A 20115-nucleotide genomic window follows, 5' to 3' on the forward strand; every position below is an offset into this window, starting at 1 on the left:
CCTCAGCTTAGCTATAACAGCATTATGCAAAATGAAAAGAAAAAATATAGGAAACTTGTGTAGTATCGTAATATGATATATACATTTCTTCAATAAATAAAGATATTTTCAAAAGCAAATAAGGGGTGAAATTGTAGCAGAAACTATCTATACATTTAGAATAAGCTTATAAAAATAAGATAATAAAAGCTTGCCAAAAAGTTAAAAAGCATTTGAATCAAATGAAAAACTCTTGAATCTCAATCCTCAGCTATAACATCATTATGCAAATTTAAAAAGAAAACAGATAGGAAACTTGTGCAGTATTGTAATATGATCTATACAAAATTTCTCCAATAAATAAAGGTATTTTCAAAAGCAAATAAGGGAACTTATAGCAGAAACTATCTAAAAATGTAGAATAAGTAGCTGGCTCTATACCTCAGAAAGCAATGACTCAAGTTACTATACATCATAAGGCCTCCCATATATAAAATGTATGAGATTTAATTGTTCAGACAAGACAATATCTTATTGTTAAAAAATAAATAACTCAGCACTTCTGGCAAGGTTTGTGAGTTTGTAACAAATGTCATAGCTAATCAAATTTTTTAAAGATTCTTCCAAAAATTCCAAAAGTCAAACAAAGTTTTTCTGTGGTTTTAGTTTAATCAAAAACATGAAAAACGAAATAAATGTATAAAATAATACGGGTTTACATCATTTGATTATAGATCAAATTCTGCATAGCTTTCCAAGAAAATTGGTCATTTTTATTATCTGTATTTTCATTGGATGGAATTGTTACATGGAGTTGGACATGTAAACATTCCTCAGGATTCCCAGGATGGTGGCTGAGTGTGGCCCATTTTCAAAATCATATTGCTTCAACTCAACTTTTTTCCCCACACCCGGATATTTCGTTTCCCAAAGAAAGTAGCCTATTTATGTATCCTATGCCAATATGCCAGTAGATGGTGCTGCAGACCAAAATATAGGCAAAATATGAATGTTGGTAAAAAAATGATAATAATTGAAGATTTATGCACAAATGAAAACCTAACAAAAACGAACAAGTATGGTTAGATATGTCACATTTACATTATTTCACATTGGGCTACATTCTCCTACTGCTACTAGCCTACTACTATTATTACCTACTAATAATAAAGTAATAAAAACAATGAACAATGTTTTCTACATTGTTTCGAATTGAGATGCTGAACTTATTATGGTTATATAGTGGCTTGATGTGACTGAATTGAAAGCTATGCTATGATGTTCCACACGTAGCTATTGATCTGTAAATATGTATTTTTTATTGCACTGCTGTGGCGGAAATTCACAAAACAATTTAGAAACAAACACAACAATGTGGCTATTTAACCTAAACCTCAAAGCTGCTTTTAGGGAACTTCTTTCGATATGAATCTTCAGTCGTGCTGTCACATTCTGTGTCTCACAACCCAGTGAGCTGCCTATCTAGACAGCCGCTTGAACGCGATTGTGATGCCCGAACATGCTGTCTAGGTAGGCAGCTCACTAGGCTTTGACACGCAGCCTCAGTCTTCCTGTCTCAGGCTACCAGAAGAGCTCGACACCGTTCGACACAAGACCATTCTCCTACTTGATTAAGTACAACTAAGGTAAGTCCCCTTAACTTTACTGAATTACCCTTATAGTGTCCGTCAGGAACGCCTGTCTTTAATTCCTATACCAGCTGAATTCACAAAATTTATTTTCAGAGTATTTTCTCCCTGATTTGTGCGAAATGGCGGCGCGAAGGAGGAAGTTAAAGCTCTTCTTTCTTTCATCGGTTTAAACCGTTTTATGCAAAACATCAAGGCGGCTTTCAAAATATAGTTAATAAATGTCTAAAAGATAATTGAGAAACAAATAGTCATTCACTTTTTAAAACGAGCACAAATCTGTTGGATGTAAAATGTAAGACGGTATAGCCTAAGGGTAGTTTTGTTTTTCTCCATATTATGTGTAACATTCATTATAAGTTAGATCATATTAAATTGCTCATCTTTAACAGTTACATTGAGTGTGCGAGCGAGCGTGCGTGCGTGCGCGTGTAATGATACAGTAATAATGCATACAGTTCATATTCCCTTCATATAGTACAAGAGTGCAGATGTCTATTATTTATGTAATGTAATACATATTTATGTAATGCTATGGAAATATTGTCTCATAGCAACAGCTCTTTATGCATTCTGTGTCTCTTGGTGGCAAAGGGGCCCCTGACAGTTATTCAGGGGGTCTGTTTGCAGTGGGATGATCAACAGATCCAAGCCTTGCAGGTCTCCAGTCCCTTAGTTTAGTCTTTTGAGCAGGACTTACTCAGGCCAAAAGCATCCTGTTCATGTGTGGGGGCGTGGATGAGTCACGCCTAATCTCTAAAAAATAATGTGTGTGTGTGTGTTAAAGGCAAGACACTACAGGCAAAAATTGTACTTCTAAAAACTCTTTCTGGCTGTTGACATTCATGGAGTGATAAAAAGAGATCTCTGTAAACATCTCTATTTTGAGATGTCTAATAAACAAAATGAAACGAGAATTCTGACATGGCTTTATGTTCAGATTTTTGTTGTGGAAATGTATGCACATTTGTGTACAATCAGATACCTCCTCATTTGCATATTTAAGCATAGTATTTCAGAAAACTAGATTTAATGTCTCAATCTACTGTGATTGAGGAAGTATGGTGATAGTTATTAGTTATTATTTTTTTAGTTAATTAGTTAAAGGGATTAAACTAGAAGGACTTAAAGGTAATTGGTTTACAGTTAGCAAATACACTACAATTAATGACTGGTCTTTCAAACACAGTCATTGTGAAGTGGACATTCCCGTTGGTTAAACCGATTTGTTTTGTCACAGACTTCAGCGGTTAAAGGCTGTCATTATAGCTCTTAGCATGTGTGTTTTCCTTCTCGTCCCCGTCCCTGGCCTCAATACCACACTGTTCCTGTTGAACATTCACACTTCCGTATGCCATGGCCCGTTGAATCTACTGTCTGTCATTTTGTGTATTCTTCCTCATCTGCCTGTCATTCTGAACTCTCACTTCTGCAAAAAACAACAACATTTTATCCTGTTGATTACAGGCTGTGAGTTTTGACGCATTGATGAAAAGTTAACGTCCAGTAACGAGTTTTTGTCTGTTACAAGCCAAACCGCACCATTTCCCTGAACTGTTAATTACAAATGACAAATTCAAGGTGTGGCTTAACTCCCAGTTCTGTAGTAGCCTAAAAATAATTGACTGTGACAAATGTTTTCAGTGTGAAATTTTCTTTGCTAGTTAGGCTATGTTTTCTCACTTTCTGTGGCTTTGAATAATAGATAGATGTGTGACTGTTATTAGAAAAAAGTTGGGGTTGTTGGTCAGATGTTTTTGAACAAAAGTATCCAATGCTCACACCAAGGCTGCATTTACTTGATCAAAAATACAGTAAAAACAGTACTATTATAAAATATTTTTACAATTTAAAATAATTGTTTTCTATTTTAATATATTTTTAAATGTAGTTTATTCCTGTGGTGGCAAAGCTTAATCAACATTCTTATTATTATTAATGTTAAAAAACAGTTGTTATGTCGAAATAAACTTTTCCCCAAATTCTTTGATGAATAGAAAGATTAGAAGAACAGTATTTATTCAGTTATTTAAAATATATATTTAAATAGTTACACTATACATTCCGATAGTCCACTTTAGACATTAGGCTATACTATTTGTAGGTACCATACCATTGCAATGACATTTCAACTAACTCTCATTAATTTGCAACTACACGTCAACTAACTCTCATTACAATATTAATGGACTGTTAGGTTAGGGTTAGTGGAATGAGTTGACTGACCTGTAATTTCAAGATTCAGTAGAATGTCTGTTGGATGACCATCAAAATGAAGAGTTAGCAGATATTAAGCAGACAGTCTACTTATACTCTAATGACTGCTAGTTGACATGTAGTTGCTAAGTTAGGCTACTTATAGTCAACAGAATGTTTAAAGGGGATCATCAAAATCAAGTGTTACCAAAAACCGTACTGAATTTTAATCAGTAATGTATCTTCTAAATGTGTTTTTTTGCCATAAAAATGTTTCAGCTCCATTTCCTTAAAACAGAAAATGGTGATATGTAATGGAATGAGCTTGTTTCAATATGCAGTAGTGTATTGACATACTTTTCGTCTGACAAGATTATTTGTAATTTAAATAGCCTAACATTTGATCAAACCGGTTATAAAAACAAACAAAATGTTAGTCACAGGAGTCATTCAGGAACTTTTTTTTCATCTAATTTTTGTGATAATTGTTGTCCTAATGTTTCTTTTTCTCTATCATTAGCAACATTAATAATTGGATAACTTCTTATAAAGCCTAAAGTTTAGTTTTGACACATAGTATACTCCATTTAATAGTGTGCGCGAACACAGGCGGTCAATATACTCGCTAGAAAGTTTTATCATTGTCCACTGTCTGCGCTGTTATGACCGATTAAAATGTCTCTGTACTTGTTTAAACTCAAAGTTGTGTTATCTCTTAACCCCCTTACACAAGCGGTTGTCAGCATGATATTGTAGTTTGTAGTTTGTGGTTGTTTTGTCTCCTCATTTTTTTTTTGTTATATTGCGAAACAATGGGCTGTGGCAATGTTTTTCCACCTTGTGGACAAACTAATTGGTACAAAAGAATTCAAGCCACATGTTCAAGGTAAGCATAGAGAATTCAAAATATGTCTGCGTGCGTACAATATATGTGTACTATGCTGATGGCGAAAGTTACGCATTGTACGCATACCAAAGCATATGCATAAAATGTTTATATATTTATTTATATTAAATATATTTATTTTAGGCTTTAGTATTTGAACAATGAACACACAGCTTTTAATGTTGAGTTGGCTATTACACTGTTGGGCAGAATTCTGGACGTTCTACTTAGGTCAGATATGGAAATCCATCGACAAATGATTGACTTGATATCAGCGAATAGAGACTTGTTTTCACATTTCCGGGGTTCTCTGAAGCTGAAGTCGTCATAATTGGGTAAACTTCTATAGTGGTAAACCAAAACTACAATAATTTTTTTTTTGCAATCCTATGGCTGCAGTTGCAATAGAAAAAAAAACGATAATAGCGTTTCTATGACTTTACTAAAGAGGAAAACAAATATTGAGAGATTCTGACATTGGTTAGAAGAGGGAAAGATCACAAATTTGCCGTCACTCCCTCAGACTCACGCAGCAATGTTAACTAGTTTTCTGTAATTTAATGCCAATGTAAATAAACGCAAGGTATAGTGTTATTATGAATGTACATTATATATTTATTTAAATAATAATATTTAAACTTTGATAGATTACACTGTTGAAATGTGTCATTATGGTCTATGAAAAGGGTCTATTGTGAGGAGGTATAGTTAATGAGCAGGATCTGGCCTTTGTAAGTTCAAATTTGTGCATCACGATGAGCTCTTCAACACCTCTACATACAAATTTGGACATTTTAAACACCAAAAGCTATTTGTTTTGAGTGATGTCTACCTTCTCTCACAAGAAAGAATTGGGTAAAAATGAAAATTCTGTCATCATTTACTACTCATCCTCACATTGTTCCAAACCTGTAGGCTATGACTTTCTTTCTTCTGGAGAACACAAAAAAATATATTTTGAAGAATTTCGGTTTCCTTAAAATATATATTTTTTGATGTTCCGCAGAAGAAAGAAAGTCGGACAGGTTTGGAACGACATGGGGATGAGTAAATAATGACATAATTAAAATTTTAGGGTGAACTGTCCCTTTAAGGTGATAAATGTCAAAAATTATAGATATAAGGAGACATAAATACAATCTTAGTTAAAGAACAAGATAATTTCAGGCAGGTGAAGTTACTGAGAGCCTGACTGCTGTCTCAGGAGGAGGAGGGGAGTGCATCTAGGGGAAATGGGGATGATTTCCTGTAAATCAGAGAGAGAGAAAGAGGTTGGGTGAGAGCGAGAGAGAGAGGGGTTGGGTGAGAGAGAGAATGGGAGGGACCGGCCTCTATAGAGTGTTAGTAAACGATTTCTCATGCATTGCTCTCTGGATTTGAAGCTGTATTTAAAAAGCGGTATGTTTTCTTCTCTCTCTTTTGCTTTTTCTTGTGTGCAAGATAAAAATTATACTATTTGCTAATCACCATTGAATGCAAATGACTATATTGTAATGAAAAGGGCTGTCAGTCTCTGCTGGGATTTCATGTGATCATGCTGTGTGTGTGTGTGTGTGTGTGTAACTGGTCGTGGTGTGAGGAACATTTGAGGAACAACAGGTTACTCGACTGCATGACTTTGTTTGTTGCAGCATATTTTCCATTGCTTAAGTTTGAAACGCTATGGGATGATTTTTATGTTCCCACAGTGCTGTGAGTGCTCTCTGAAGTCATTTCAGTGATGTAACAGCTTCCCCATTAGCTATCAAAATGGAGGATTCAGCTCCTAGCAGCCAATAAGCCGTTGGCAACATCTACACACTGTACACAGATGACGTTGGTTTTAGACGGAGGCCTGCTTTCTCTTAGTTTAGAGGTATAAAAGCTGCAGAGAGAGTGGGAAAGGGAAAGGGAGAGGGAGAGGGAGAGTGTGGGACAGATTAACTGGGGTCATATAAAGGCGTACTGATGCAACATGCTGCAACTGCGTGAGACATTGCAGAGTTTGTTCAGGCTGTGAAGATCTTTCCAGCTGAACAGAAGAAAAAGGCCAACTTGTTCAGATTTTAGTGTAAAGCTTTTAGGATAATTGTTTCAGTATGAAGAAAAGAAATGTATTTGCATATTGGACTAGGCTAATTTTATAAATGTTACATTACTTAGCTAAATAATTGCACGGTAACAAAAACTAGATTGTCTTATGCAAATGTGGTTGCTGCTTGCAAAACTGGCTGCCACAATGCTAGAGTGCTGAGGGTGGTTGCCAGGGTGTTACTATGCGCTTGCTAAGGTATTCTAACTTCTGAGTAGTTTTAGCTTTGTTGATGTCCAGTTGCTTAGGTGTTTTGAGTAGGGATGCTCCAGCCGATAACGACATTCTATGACTCGATCCGTAGTCACTAAATATGGCCGATCTAATGCCTTATCTTTTGATTGCTTTGTGATATCAAGTTTGGCCCAGATGCAGTTGACACAACTGAACAAGCCCAAACTTGATTTTGTGTCCTGTTAAATATACTTACTTTCTTACAGTCATCATGCCAAATGCCAATCATGTATAGTAACAAAATAAATCAATAACTTTTTCTGGGGTTTTCTCTGCAGTGTTGTAACATAAGAACCTCCAAACATGATCAAAGTCTATTTTCTTCCAAATTTTAAAGGTTTTCAATCAAATTCTATCAATTGACAGAATTTTCACTTTTGGGTGAACTAATTAAGGCAAGGCATGGCTGATATTACTCTTATGTACCACTAACAAAATCTTTACTTTATTTCCAAACAATAGGGAAGTAGGAAAAAAAAGTAACCACACCGTCTGCATTTGAAAATGTATCATCGACCAATCAAACAAGGACAAAGATTGTCTTGACACCTCCCACATATACCCGCATTCAAGTAGTGAGAAATAGTTGCTGACATTAGGTTTATTATGATAACATGCCAACTTACTTTTGTAACTCATCAGAGATAAAGCTCTATAAAGATATAATGTTCTAAATAAGGACTTTTTCAATACCAAAATGAGTCCTCAGTTACAGTCTGATTATAACTGGTTTGCTTCTTTTAATGTGGGTTGTACAACATCATCTCGTCAGACAGTGGTGTGAGCAGCACAGAGCACGCCTTCATTTTGATAAGCAGAAGGCTCATGTTACACCCTCAGCAGCTCCTCCCATTCCACAGATCAAGCTTGAGGAGCAGGAAGTGTTAAAGTGAAGAATAGAGTCTTTGTGTTCTCTGAAAACACTTAGAGCAGTGTCCTCTATCACCTTCAACAGGTACAAAGTTCAGGCGTTGTGACCAATCGCTGTTAGGATGAAGACTAAATGAATTTGTATCACATCGTTTTACCTGAAAGAAAATACCCTCCCCTGCCAGTTAGCGTAACCAGCACCAGTTAGTGAGGGCCAGGTGTGTGGGATCTTTTTCCACGGAGCAGTTACAATCTTGCTATGTGTGTGCGTGAGAAAAAAAGAGAATGAGGGACCCTATTTAAGATCCACAATGTTTAGTGATACGCATTTAATGTTACTGGGCAATATGAGACTTAAGAATGTATTTATTGATCTATTTCTTTGTTTTGTAGAATTTCAAGATGCTGTCTCAGAGAATTTGGAACTCCACTGTCCCGTTCTCCCACATGGATCAAAGTGAGAGCAAAGCTCTAAACTGCCTCGGCTCGAACCCGGTCGCTCACACAGAGAGCAAAGAAGGAGAGCTGGACAAAATAGATCCGTTGAAAAATACCTTCTACTTGAAGGTCATGAGTCAGGGAACTGCCAAACATGAGTGGAAACACGGGACAGAGAAACAGTCTATTATTGCACAGGCAGAATGTAAGTACAGATTTAAAGAATGAGATGATTATTTCTGATGATAATATGATAATATTTCCAAATATATTTGTGCTTAATTGTTTCTCTTTTTTCATAGGTGAGTCCCAGGATTCGCAGGAGTTCTGCCCCAATGGCAGGTAAAAACCTGTGACTGTCCCACAAACACATGTTTCATTATGTATTCTTTTGATACCAGGAATTAATATATCACTACAACCTACATATATTTTCATAATTTCAGCCACAAAAATGGGCCACGTGTTACCTCCTCCATATCGCCTGTTGGCTCCGTTTCTCGCAGTCGGTCCAAAAAGAAACGTCGTAAGAGACAGCGGCGAAGGCAGGGTGAGAAGGACAGTCGATCGAGCGAGTTCGTGGGAGTCACTGGAGTGCCGGAGCAGGACAGCGGCGAGTGCCTGTCATCATCTCTCATTCAGGTTAGACTGAATTATTTGTAATTTGTGTAATTATCATATATGTGATATATGCAGCTTTGTTCCAAAGCCTAGTGTGGTGCCATGATGTTTGGTGTCTAGATAGGCAGCTACCCTCAAAGAAAGCATCCAAATCCTCTTTCAATGGCACGTCAAGGACTACAACTATTTGCTTCTTAAGTTGTGACATATCGAATACTGTTTCCGCCTCCACTGTGTTTCAAGTGAGAATACCATCTGAAACAGCAGTGAATGAGCAGAATTCATTTAAAGCACAAAGCATTTAAAACTCTGAACATGCGGTGTACTGAACACCAATATTTTAACGGTTCAGAAAAGATGATTCGCTCTCTGGCCAACTGAGATGTCACTATATAGAAAAAGATGAACATCATGATTTTTTTGGTAGTAGTACAGTGTGAAGTCAGACAAAACAAGCGGACTATGATAACTATAGCCATGATGTTTTAATAATCGTTTTAATTCTTTGAGAACACTGTAAAAAAGATATGGTCAGTAAGTCACAACAACATATGTTTTAACCTTACTTTAACTCATCAAAATAAGTTAAGCAATTTTCATTGTTTTAATAAGTAATACAAGATTTAGTTATATATTAAAGTTTAATATAATTTAAGTTGAAATGACTTATACAGCCAATGTCATTTTAAAAATGAATGCAACAACTGAACTTAAGTTTTTTTTGGTACAATGAATAGAGAAGTCCATACAACAACTATAACAGGAACAATAATGAACAATATCATTGGAATTCCTTTGTTGAGAACTAATTTTTTGACCCCAGAAGCTGAACAATAAAAACAGTGACGGCCAATCAGAAAAAGCTTGTGCATTTAAAGCAGCAGACGACATAACTGCAGTGCACACTTATAATAATCAAAATGTTATTGCTTGTTGGTGTGGACACTAATATAGTTACCATTATTGTTATATTTAGTTTTCATTCTTGGTGTAAATGGCCTGTTAATGCACTAAGTAGTTTAAGCTAGTAGAATCTGACATTAGCAGATTATTAGCAGTTGCTAAAACAACAGCTTGAAACTAATAAGCACTACAAAGCTAATAACCTAATATTGACTAAATGATTTTCTATTGACTTTTCTCTAGTGAATAAAAAATGGTTATGATGTCTACAAATATTACCTAGGCAGGAAGCTCACTATGTTTTGGAACTGAATTTATATAAAGTCTTTTGATTTAATTTAAGACTTGGCTGTTGCCTCAGCTGTTAGTTGGTTATCTCCCAGAGGAAATCCAGTGATTAGCTAAATACTGAGTCATGTCTTTAGCTCTCCCTAGAGGCTTAAAGCACTTAAACTAAGTGACACTTTTACAGACCCAAACAGATTTCCCCCCATTAATCTGCATTGATTTTATACATTGCTTTCAAGTGTTTTTCTCACTAATCCAGTCCAGTCACCTTTGCTGTGTTCTCTTGGTTCAGGTCAGAGACCCAGTGTGCATCAGCAACAGTAGCAGTACATACAGCAGCAGTGGCCTCAGCACGGAGAGGGTGTCCGTGCAGGAAACAGAGGGTCCGTCGTGCTCTTATGAGTGGGACACCTCCTGTCAAAGCTATGCTCTAGAGACTGAGGAGCTGAAGTCTCCACTGGGAAGCAGGATTGAATTCCTCGCTGTTACGGCCCTGAGGGACTACGTTACAACCGAAGATCCCTGCTTTGCATATAGGTTTTTCAAAGATGTGCTGAGAGAGGAGAGGGAGAGAGATGAGGACAAAAGAGAGGAAAGCGACAAGAACGAAGGGATCCTGTTCAAAGAGGTGATTTTAAATGCCAATTAAAACTGATGGCGAAAGGCATGTTGAAATTGACACATGGATGAACTCAGACCGAAAGTGCGTGATGCATAGATGAGTTCTCTTGCACGCTAAGATACAAATTTACGTACGAGTACACAGCCTAAAAGTCATACAAGCTCACACAACCCCACAATACAGATAAAGACAACATAAGCATACTAATATGGAGAGGAAGACAGAGAGAGAGTGAGAAACACATGCACACTTGCCTGCATGTACACAGCCAGAAGTTGACTTGCGGTCGTCGATTTCCTGTTTTTCTTGCGTTCAGCAGTGTTTCATGTTTACCTCACCAGCCTAGTTCTGCTTAGGGAGTTTCCTTTACAAAGAGAAATAAGCAAACAGTAAAAAAACGTCTTCACACACTTACTGTGCTAGTCATGTGGTTTAATATGACATTTAGAAATTCTAGACATTTTCAGTAATTCTATTGAACCGTTTAATTATATAATAAAGATGCATCCGTCAGGGATTTGTCGATATTGAAGCATGGTCGTAAAAAAAAAAATCATACATATACAGGACTTTAAAGTACTGTATTTTAAGTACTATATACAAAAATACACCAAAATAAATAATTGTAGTTTATGAAGTAAATTTAGGCATTACAACAGGTACATAAAGGTACATTATAAAAGATGGATAAACCGTCTGAAGTGAAGAGTTTTATTTAAGAAATTCACTTTTTATTTTTTATGCACAAATGCACATCATTTAGCTATACACTACCATTCGAAAGTTTGAGGTCAGTATTTTTTTTTTTTTTTTTAGCAAGGATGCATTAAATTGATCAAAACTGACTGTAAAACATTTATAATGTCACAAAAGATTTATATTTCAAATAAATTATGTTTTTAATTTTTGGGTAATCAAAGAATCCTGAAAAAAATGCATCAAAGTTTCCACAAAAATATTAAGCAGAACTGTTTTCAACATTGATACTAATAATAAATGTTTCTTGAGCATCAAATCATCATATTATAATGATTTCTAAAGAATCATGTGACACTGAAGACTGGAGTAATGATACTGAAAATTCAGCTTTGACATCACAGGAATAAATTACACTTTAAAATATATTCAAATAGAAAACAGTTTAAATTGTAATAATATTTCACAATCACAATATTATTACATTTTCTACTGTATTTGTGATCAAATAAATGCAGCCTTAACATGAGCATGAGAGACCTTTCTATAATTCTACACTGTTTTGTCTTAATAAAAAATAAAAGTTGATTTAGCAATCACAACATTATAAAATACATTATGAAAAGCAGATATTCAGTTTGAGATTTACTAATGCTCACATTTAACTGTTTTATTAAATTAAATGAGTGTATTTTTTTAAAGATTAACTTTAAGTGAATGTTAGATGACGACAAATATAATAACCATATATATTGTAGCATGGCTGGAAGAACACTGTATTGGCCAATCAGCATTGATAATGTCATTGTGTAATTTTTTAGGGGCTACAACCAGTGAATTATGAGTACAGAGAGGGACGGGAGTACGAACGCTGTCGATTTGTCAAGCAGGGTTCCTTTGGAGAGGTCTACAGCATTAAAGACAAAGGCACTGGGTTCATGTGTGCTGCCAAAAAGGTATTTCTGACCTCCTTTGTGTCCAGCTTATTCCTCTGGCCGATTGCACTGCTGATGTTCAGATGCATTTTGTTTTCCATTCATTGATCCCTTGATCCTGTGTTTTCAGGTGCCGTTGGTGAGTTTCAGCAGTGAGGAGGTGGGCTCGTGGAGTGCCCTGCAGTCTCCTCAGGTGGTGGAACTTTTTGGGGTGGTTCGTGAAGGTCTGTCCATCATCCTCTTCATGGACCTCAAATCCAGTAAGTACTCGTAGACACGCAACACACACAACCTCTTTATTTCCTCATACATTTCTTAGTTCATTATTTGGCATCTCTGGTGTTCTGCACACAGGACGTCTCTAGTGAGGAGATGGAAAGTTTGATCTGCTCTGTTTGCACAGGTTCTCTAGGACAGCTGGTGGAGGAACGAGGCCGTCTGCCAGAGGATCTGTCCCTGCACTACCTTCAGCAAGTACTGGGGGCGCTAAACCACCTGCAAAGGAAACAAATCCTTCACCTGGACATCAAAGGTACGTGCAGAATGAAGGCTGGATAGCTAAAAAGGCCTTGAAGGATTAGATTGGTTGATTAGAGTGGAAGCTAGGTGGAGTCTTATAAACAAGTTTAACGCTTGAGCATTTGTTCTGTCCTCTCTTCACGAAGCCAGACTGTCTCTATTTCATTTATGTGGAAAGATGACATATTAACATTTAAAATTAACATGTCTTCACATTATTTATGTGGAAAAAGGACATCCCTTTTTTGATCTCACTTCCCTCAGTGGATTCACAGTTCTTTGGAAACTGCATACAGAAATGAAATATCACAAGGGAGATGTCCTTAATATCGCAATTTTGTTCTTCTACACAGCAATTGAGATTAAATGCTGAATAAATTGAGACTTTTGCATGTGTCTCCTATTTCAAAGATCTTTTCCTAAGTAAAATGACCAAATGACCCTGGTCTCCACATGTGTTCAGATTGTCCAAGATACCAAATGTCAGACATCTCAATATGAACTAGTTTCTCATAACTGAACAATAAAAAGTTTCCAAAATTGTATGTCAGTTCTTCAAGTTACCTCAATGTAAATTTTAGGAGATACACTTCATAGTCAGACTAAGTTGATACACACGTGAACCAGTGTTGTTATTGTTAATTAAAACTATTAAAAATAGTTTTCTGTTATCAAAATAAATATAAAAATAAAATATATATATATATATTAGATTAAAACCGGCAGCTAAATGAAATAAAATAATAAGTACAAAAATTAAAAAAAAAAGATTAAACCTAATAAAAACCTAATACAACTAATAAAAAGGACAAAAGCACATAACACAAAATTTAAAATTGAAGTGAAAACTGAAAATATAAAAATAATGCTAATTAATAAATACTTTAATAGTATATAAAAAGTAAATAACATAATACAAAATAAAATAACAGAACATTTAAATGAACCATAACTGATGGACTTCGGGCCTCCTTAGCTATAAAAGAGCAATATATGAGCAACAAAATGGCCTTCTGGGTTGGTTCGATTCAAGGTTACAACAGAAAATGCTGTGAGAAACATCTTTTCAAAGAAATTGTCATAAAGCCTTAAGCAATCTGAAGAATTACAGATATGCAGTTGAAGAAGCTTATTCTAATATTGTGTTTTGTGGCTGGGTTTAGTTGTTTTTCCATAGAATGGGGGTGAGGCAAACAGCACTTGTGGTGTGAGAGAGAGAAAGAGAGAGATCAGAGGACATTGTGAGCAACCTGGGGCTGGGAATTTCCCACAGCATGACTCATGTGGTTCAGATTGGGGGGGGGGGCTCTGAAGAAACGAGACACTGAACGAAGAAGTGACCATATTTAATGCAGATGGACACCAGAGATTAAATGAGCAGCTTTATGTCTTTAATCATGTGATAAAGCTGCTCATAATAAAAATAAAGGACGGTTAAATTCAAGCAAACAGTAAAACCAACCTTTCTACTCTGACTTCTACAGCGCCATCTGCTGTTTCAAAATATTCTGCATTTCATTGATTATCAGAGTTTTTTATCTTGTGTTTTATTTTCTTCAGTTGACAAGTTGTGGTTTGCAATTTAGAAACCGAAAGTCTGTCGCTCTCCAATTTTAACTTTTACTGGAACCAGCCAATCACCCCTTTTAGAGCAGGGACTTATGGGAACAGATATGCCCATTGGAAAACAGCTTGCTGCTTGATATTGCAAACTGGTATTTCTTACCACATTATTTTAATGTATAGTCATAAAAGTAATTATAAATACATAAGTTTGTATTAGAAATAGTTGTATCATTTTCTGCACTTTGTTAGTCTGGCACATTCACAGAAAATAGCTTACTTTTGCGTTGGTAGATACTGGTAGGTTTATAGGTACTGCTCCCATTCGGAAATCTTACCAATAGTTAATTAGTGCCCGGTTTCACAGATAAGGTTTAAGCTTAGTCCCAGACTAAAATGCATGTTTGCGATGTTTAAACTGAAAGCAACTTGCACGTAGATATCTTAAAATATGTCAGTGCCATTGTTTTGCCTCAAAATACACACCAGTAATGTGTTTTTTTTGTAAGGCACGTTTAAAAAAGCCACTTAAATGTCCTTATTGAACTAATGCCTAATCCTGGCTTAATCTAAGCCGTGTCTGTGAAGTTTAATGTCAATGTACTAAAGGTTACGGAAATAATAGCAAAGTATGATCAATTTTAAGCTGAAGCACTATCATTGTGATGATTCATCATGATTCTCTTGAGGATGATCTTAAACTTCAACCTCCATTTCTCAATCAAAAAGACTCAAAAGTGGGTGCTGGTGGTGTTTCGGGGGAGGTGGGAAATATATTTGAATAGCTTGTTTCACTCAAATACACTACTGTTCAAAAGTTTGTGGTCGGTAAGATTTAGTTCATGTTTTTGAATGTCTCTTATGCTCACCAAGGCTGAATTTATTTGATACAGTAAAAACCGCATTATTGACAGAGTTTATTTGAAATAACATTAATGCGTCCTTACTGAATACAATTGATTTATTTTGAAAAAACAACAACAAAAGCAACACAACTTACTGGTCCAAGCCTTTCTGAATGGTAGTTTAGCTTTTATGCATTTCTCAGGGCTTTTCCAAGTTATTATTCAGATAAATCATTTACTGTCGTTTTTCTTTGTGTGTGTGTTCTCATGCTTGTGTTTTATTTTCAGCGGATAATGTTTTGCTGTCAGAAGATGGGAAAGATGCATTCCTGTGTGACTTTGGGCATTCAGAGAGATTAGGCAAACAAGGGCTTAGTGAGGGTCAGGGTAAGTACCTCAAACATATTTCAAGTGAATATAGACACATGCATGAGTTGAGCAGCTAATTAGGTATGTGTTTAGGGCTGAAAGGCACAGAGACCCATATGGCACCTGAGGTGGTGCTCAATGAGCCCCTCTCTTCAAAAGCAGACATCTGGAGCAGCTGCTGTATGCTTCTGCACATGCTCAATGGCTGTCATCCGTGGACACGCTACTATTCCCGCCCACTCTTCCTCAAGGTAGGCTACGGTTGGAAATCATGAGGCCAAATAAGGCCCTCACACTTTTAAAGTCACATTTAATTTGAATCAGTGTTTTATGATTCCTATATGATTTACATTCACTAAACTCTTAAGAAATATTATTTGTCTGCACGATGACAGATAGCAACAGAGCCTCCACCACTGAGGGAAATCCCACATGACTGCAGTTCCAATACGGCTAATATTATAAAAGCAGGACTGCAGAAAGATCCAATCAAACGAGCTTCTGCCAAAGAACTCGCTGTTAAAACTGCTAAAGCACTTAAAGAAGGTACCAATAAAGAAGAATGCAACACATACAAATGTCTGAATATTAAATATTATACAATTAAAAATGTCTTCAATTTATTTGCAGTCGGGGGACTTCGCAGCCCTGTAAAAGGAGGAACCTATAAGAAGCCACTGGGGAAGCCAGAGAAATCAGACCCCGCCCATTCAGCCACACCCACCCCGTCCCACCTCGCCACATCCTCTCATAACTCTAAGCTGCAGTGGATGAGCTCAGAGCAGAAGAAAGAGGGTGATGATGGGGAACGTAATGACAAACCACACAGGGTAAAGCAGAGGAAAAACGCAGAGGAGACAAGAAACGATGACCACTCTCCTCCGAAGTCACTGCGTCACATTCAGGCCACTTCACCTGAGCCGCCAATCATCAATAAAACCAAGCCAGACCAAGAGATGCTGAGACTGGAGATAGGTGAGCAGCCCATCACATCCGATCATGTGATATTCAAATGAATGCAGACTTGGTGAGCATAAAGGAACTTTTAAAAAATCGTACCAACCCCAAATGTTCGAACGGTAGTGTGTAATACATTACTTGCGGTTTCAAAGTAACCATAACATTTCAGATGAGATTTATTTTTGACGCGCATCTAGTATTTTATTCTGTAAATCCGTTCATCCACATGTCTTCGTAACAAATAAAAATTGATCCACCTCAAAGGAACATTATTTTAGGTTTATTTTGGATATTTTGCATCTTGGTGTCTCCAGTGGTTTTTTTTTCTATGCCACATCCCAAAATTAGCATCAGAAATATGTGGATGGAAACAAGCTGCTTGTTAATATTCATTCGGAACCAGAGCATTGCAGATTATAGCCTAATTGTAACATTCAGTTTGTTCTCTCTCTCTCTCTCTCTCTGCAGATTTTTACCTGAGTAGTCTCTCCCACCCTCATTCTGCTGAGATACAGGAGCAGCTGCTCTCTTGTCTCAGTAGCGACTGCCCCTCCACTAGAGAATACGGGGACAAAAAGGTAAACAAACCAAGGCATCAAGTTCAGAATGCTGGATATGAGGCAGCCTGTAATTCCTTCTAACCTGATGCATGTCTAGTAAATACGATCAAATGTTATTAAGAGCGACAGTTAAGACCAAGCTTCCTGTCAACTCTCAGCTGTTGGTTGCTAGTGGAGCATCTCACTTTGACCAATTAACACTTATTTGAAATTCAAAGGGTTTCCCGCTTATTTTTTCTCCAGGATTCAGGACGTTGGTCAGAGGGCGCTGGCGATGACGACAGCTCAGGCGTGTTTACCTACAACAGCCAAGATGTCCAGAGCTTCAGCAGGGACTGGCTCGCCCCCACGCATCAACCTCCGCCCCGCTGCTTTGAGGGTGTGTGAACAAATCCTCATTACTTCAGAGAAATGCAAAGCATCATTACATAACACTCAATATCACTGCAGCGAAATATTATGCTATCAAATACACTTTATTTAAAGTTAAATAATAACAAATTAACTTAAAACAATGGCATGTACACTACCAGTAAAAACAGTAATATTGTGAAATATTATTACAAAATAACTTTTTTAATATATTTTTAAAAATGTAATTCATTCCTGTAATTCAAAGCTGAATTTTGAGCATCATTACTCCAGTCTTCAGTGTCACATGCACCTTTAGAAATCATTCTAATATGATTTGATGCTCAAGAAACATTTCTTATTATTATTATCAATGTTGAAAACCGTTGTGCTGCTTAATATTTTTGTGCAGACCGTGGTCAATTTTTCTTTCAGGATTCATTTAATATAGAAAGTTCTAAAGAACATAATTTAATATTTTGTAACATTATAAATTAATTTACTGTCACTCTTGATCAATTTAATGCATCCTTGCAGAAAAAAAAAGTTACTGGTCAAAAACTTATTTCTGAACGGTAGTTTAGCTTTTAAGTATTTCTCAAGGTTTTTCATTTATGTTTAAAAAATTAGTTCACCTAAAAATTTATATTCTGTCATTAATTACTCATCCTCATGACCCCATCCCGTAAGACCTTCGTTCATCTTCGGGACACAAATGAAGATCTTTTTGTGGAAATCTGAAAGCTTTCTGTCCCTCCATTGACGGTTTTGTCCAAATTTTCTAGAGACTCGATCGCTTTATATGATCAACAGATTTCATTTAGCTTTTTATTCACATATAAACATTCATCAACTCACACATCAGTTGTGGTAAACGGAAGCTCAAGCACATTCGCTTGACGTGCGGGAACCAATGAGGTTCATTATCATGTGTCAAGCAGGTTCGTTTGAGCTTATATAATGTTAACTGATCCATGTTTCTATGTGAATAAAAGCTGAAATCTGTTCATCATATAAATCGATCGAGTCTCTTCAGAAAATTTGGACTAAACCGCTCAATTCATATGGATTAGTTTAACAATCTCTTTATGAACTTTTTGAAAGTGGTAGTTGCGTAAGTGTCAATGGAGGGACAGAAATCTCTCAGATTTCATTTAAAATATCTTCATTTGTGTTCAGAAGATGAAAGAAAGTATTATGGGTTTGGAAGGACATGAGGGTGAATAATTAATGACCAATTAATGAAATAATTAATGAATTTTTTTGTTTTTTTGGGTGAACTAATCTTTTAATAAAGAAAAAAATATATGAAATCAACAGCAGTTTCATTGTTATCAACAATATCAGGTCTAGGTCTAATGCACATGCTCCATTTTTAATCAAATGCTTTTTTTGTATAAACCAGTGATTTTGTCACATATTGGCACATAACTCAGTGAAGCTACGAGAACATTCACACATGCCGTCGGTGCAATATTTTTAGATGACATTAATCGTGGATATTTGTGCCATGCTCACATCTGTTCTTTGTTTCTTCAGGCGTGGATGTTTATATCAGGGACTTTGATGGCAAATGCTTTCATATTCGGGAGACGCCCAGGGTGAAAGTAGGCCACATCGCAAGAGGAATCAGCGATCAGGTAAACAGTGTGTGTGTGTGTGTTTATGTAAAACATATTTTTTTCTGCATTACTCTTTGTGTTTGCTAGAGACTAACATCTTTTCTCTTGGGCAGATCTCAGAGAACGTGTTCAGTATGCAAACAGAGGATGGTTGCATGGTGCCCCATGACAAAGAGGTCCTAGAGAACGGCCTGTTTCTGCGTTGTGTCCCTGCCCCTGACTCCTGCCACTATCGTCAGTATGGACACAAGCCTTGCGGCACCCTCGCCTCCGACTGCAAACTACCGTGGAGCTGGAGGATCAGGGAGGGGGTGCTGGAGACGAGAGACTGATCTCTCCATCCTCAATCCGTTTCGTTCCAGTCAAAATACCTTTACATTGAAGTTGAACTGAACTTGTATTCATGAATCTCATCTGTTAAACATTTGAGCCTTTGTCATATTATTGGTTTACATTCTTATTATTTTGAAGTAGTTTTAACGGACTATGCAGGTATTTTTTGTGATGTGCTGTGAAGAACATCATGAGCCTTCATGGAGTCATATCAGCAACATTTAAAAGCCTTTAGTCAATCAAGTTTATGCCTTAAACCTTAAGCACTTACGAAGTAGTTTACAATGTCAATAAGGTTGAGCTGTGGGACATTAAGACGCACATCAAAATTCAAAATAATCACTGATCTCCTCGCTATGAGTGGTTTATATGCATTTTAAAGATTCAATAAATCCTAATTCTTTAAAAAATTTCGCTGTTGTCTCAATTATCTATGATTGATATCAAATGTGTTCAATGCATTACAGCTAACAAGTGTCCAGCATTTTAGAAACATCCCAGGATGCACCTCATGAAGTAAAATAAACACAGTGAATTCTATATAGTTGTCACTACATAATTTCCATACTTTTGTTTGTTATTTCATAGTTCTGAAGCTATTGCCA

At 36.4% G+C, this 20115-nt stretch overlaps 1 protein-coding gene across 2 annotated transcripts; it reads left to right on the plus strand.

Moving 5' to 3' along the window:
- The first annotated feature begins 1442 nt into the window (after window positions 1–1442).
- Window positions 1443–19920, plus strand: map3k14a (mitogen-activated protein kinase kinase kinase 14a). 2 transcript variants are annotated; one of them, XM_079628210.1, is made up of 16 exons: window positions 1443–1625; window positions 8279–8528; window positions 8626–8665; window positions 8770–8965; window positions 10428–10763; window positions 12275–12409; window positions 12519–12648; window positions 12792–12920; window positions 15604–15702; window positions 15778–15935; window positions 16080–16230; window positions 16315–16659; window positions 17113–17222; window positions 17448–17583; window positions 19095–19195; window positions 19291–19920. In XM_079628210.1, exons 2-16 carry the CDS (start codon window positions 8288–8290, stop codon window positions 19507–19509), a joined length of 2526 nt encoding a protein of 841 aa, XP_079484336.1. In that variant the 5' UTR covers window positions 1443–1625; window positions 8279–8287; the 3' UTR covers window positions 19510–19920. The 2 variants fall into 2 exon arrangements, with proteins under 2 accessions (XP_079484336.1, XP_079484337.1); XM_079628211.1 differs by lacking the exon at window positions 1443–1625 and adding an exon at window positions 6021–6108.
- Window positions 19921–20115: the final 195 nt, after the last annotated feature.

The sequence above is a fragment of the Phoxinus phoxinus genome (genome assembly GCF_949152265.1).
Source record: "Phoxinus phoxinus genome assembly, chromosome: 1".
In the NCBI taxonomy this organism is placed as follows: domain Eukaryota; kingdom Metazoa; phylum Chordata; class Actinopteri; order Cypriniformes; family Leuciscidae; genus Phoxinus; species Phoxinus phoxinus.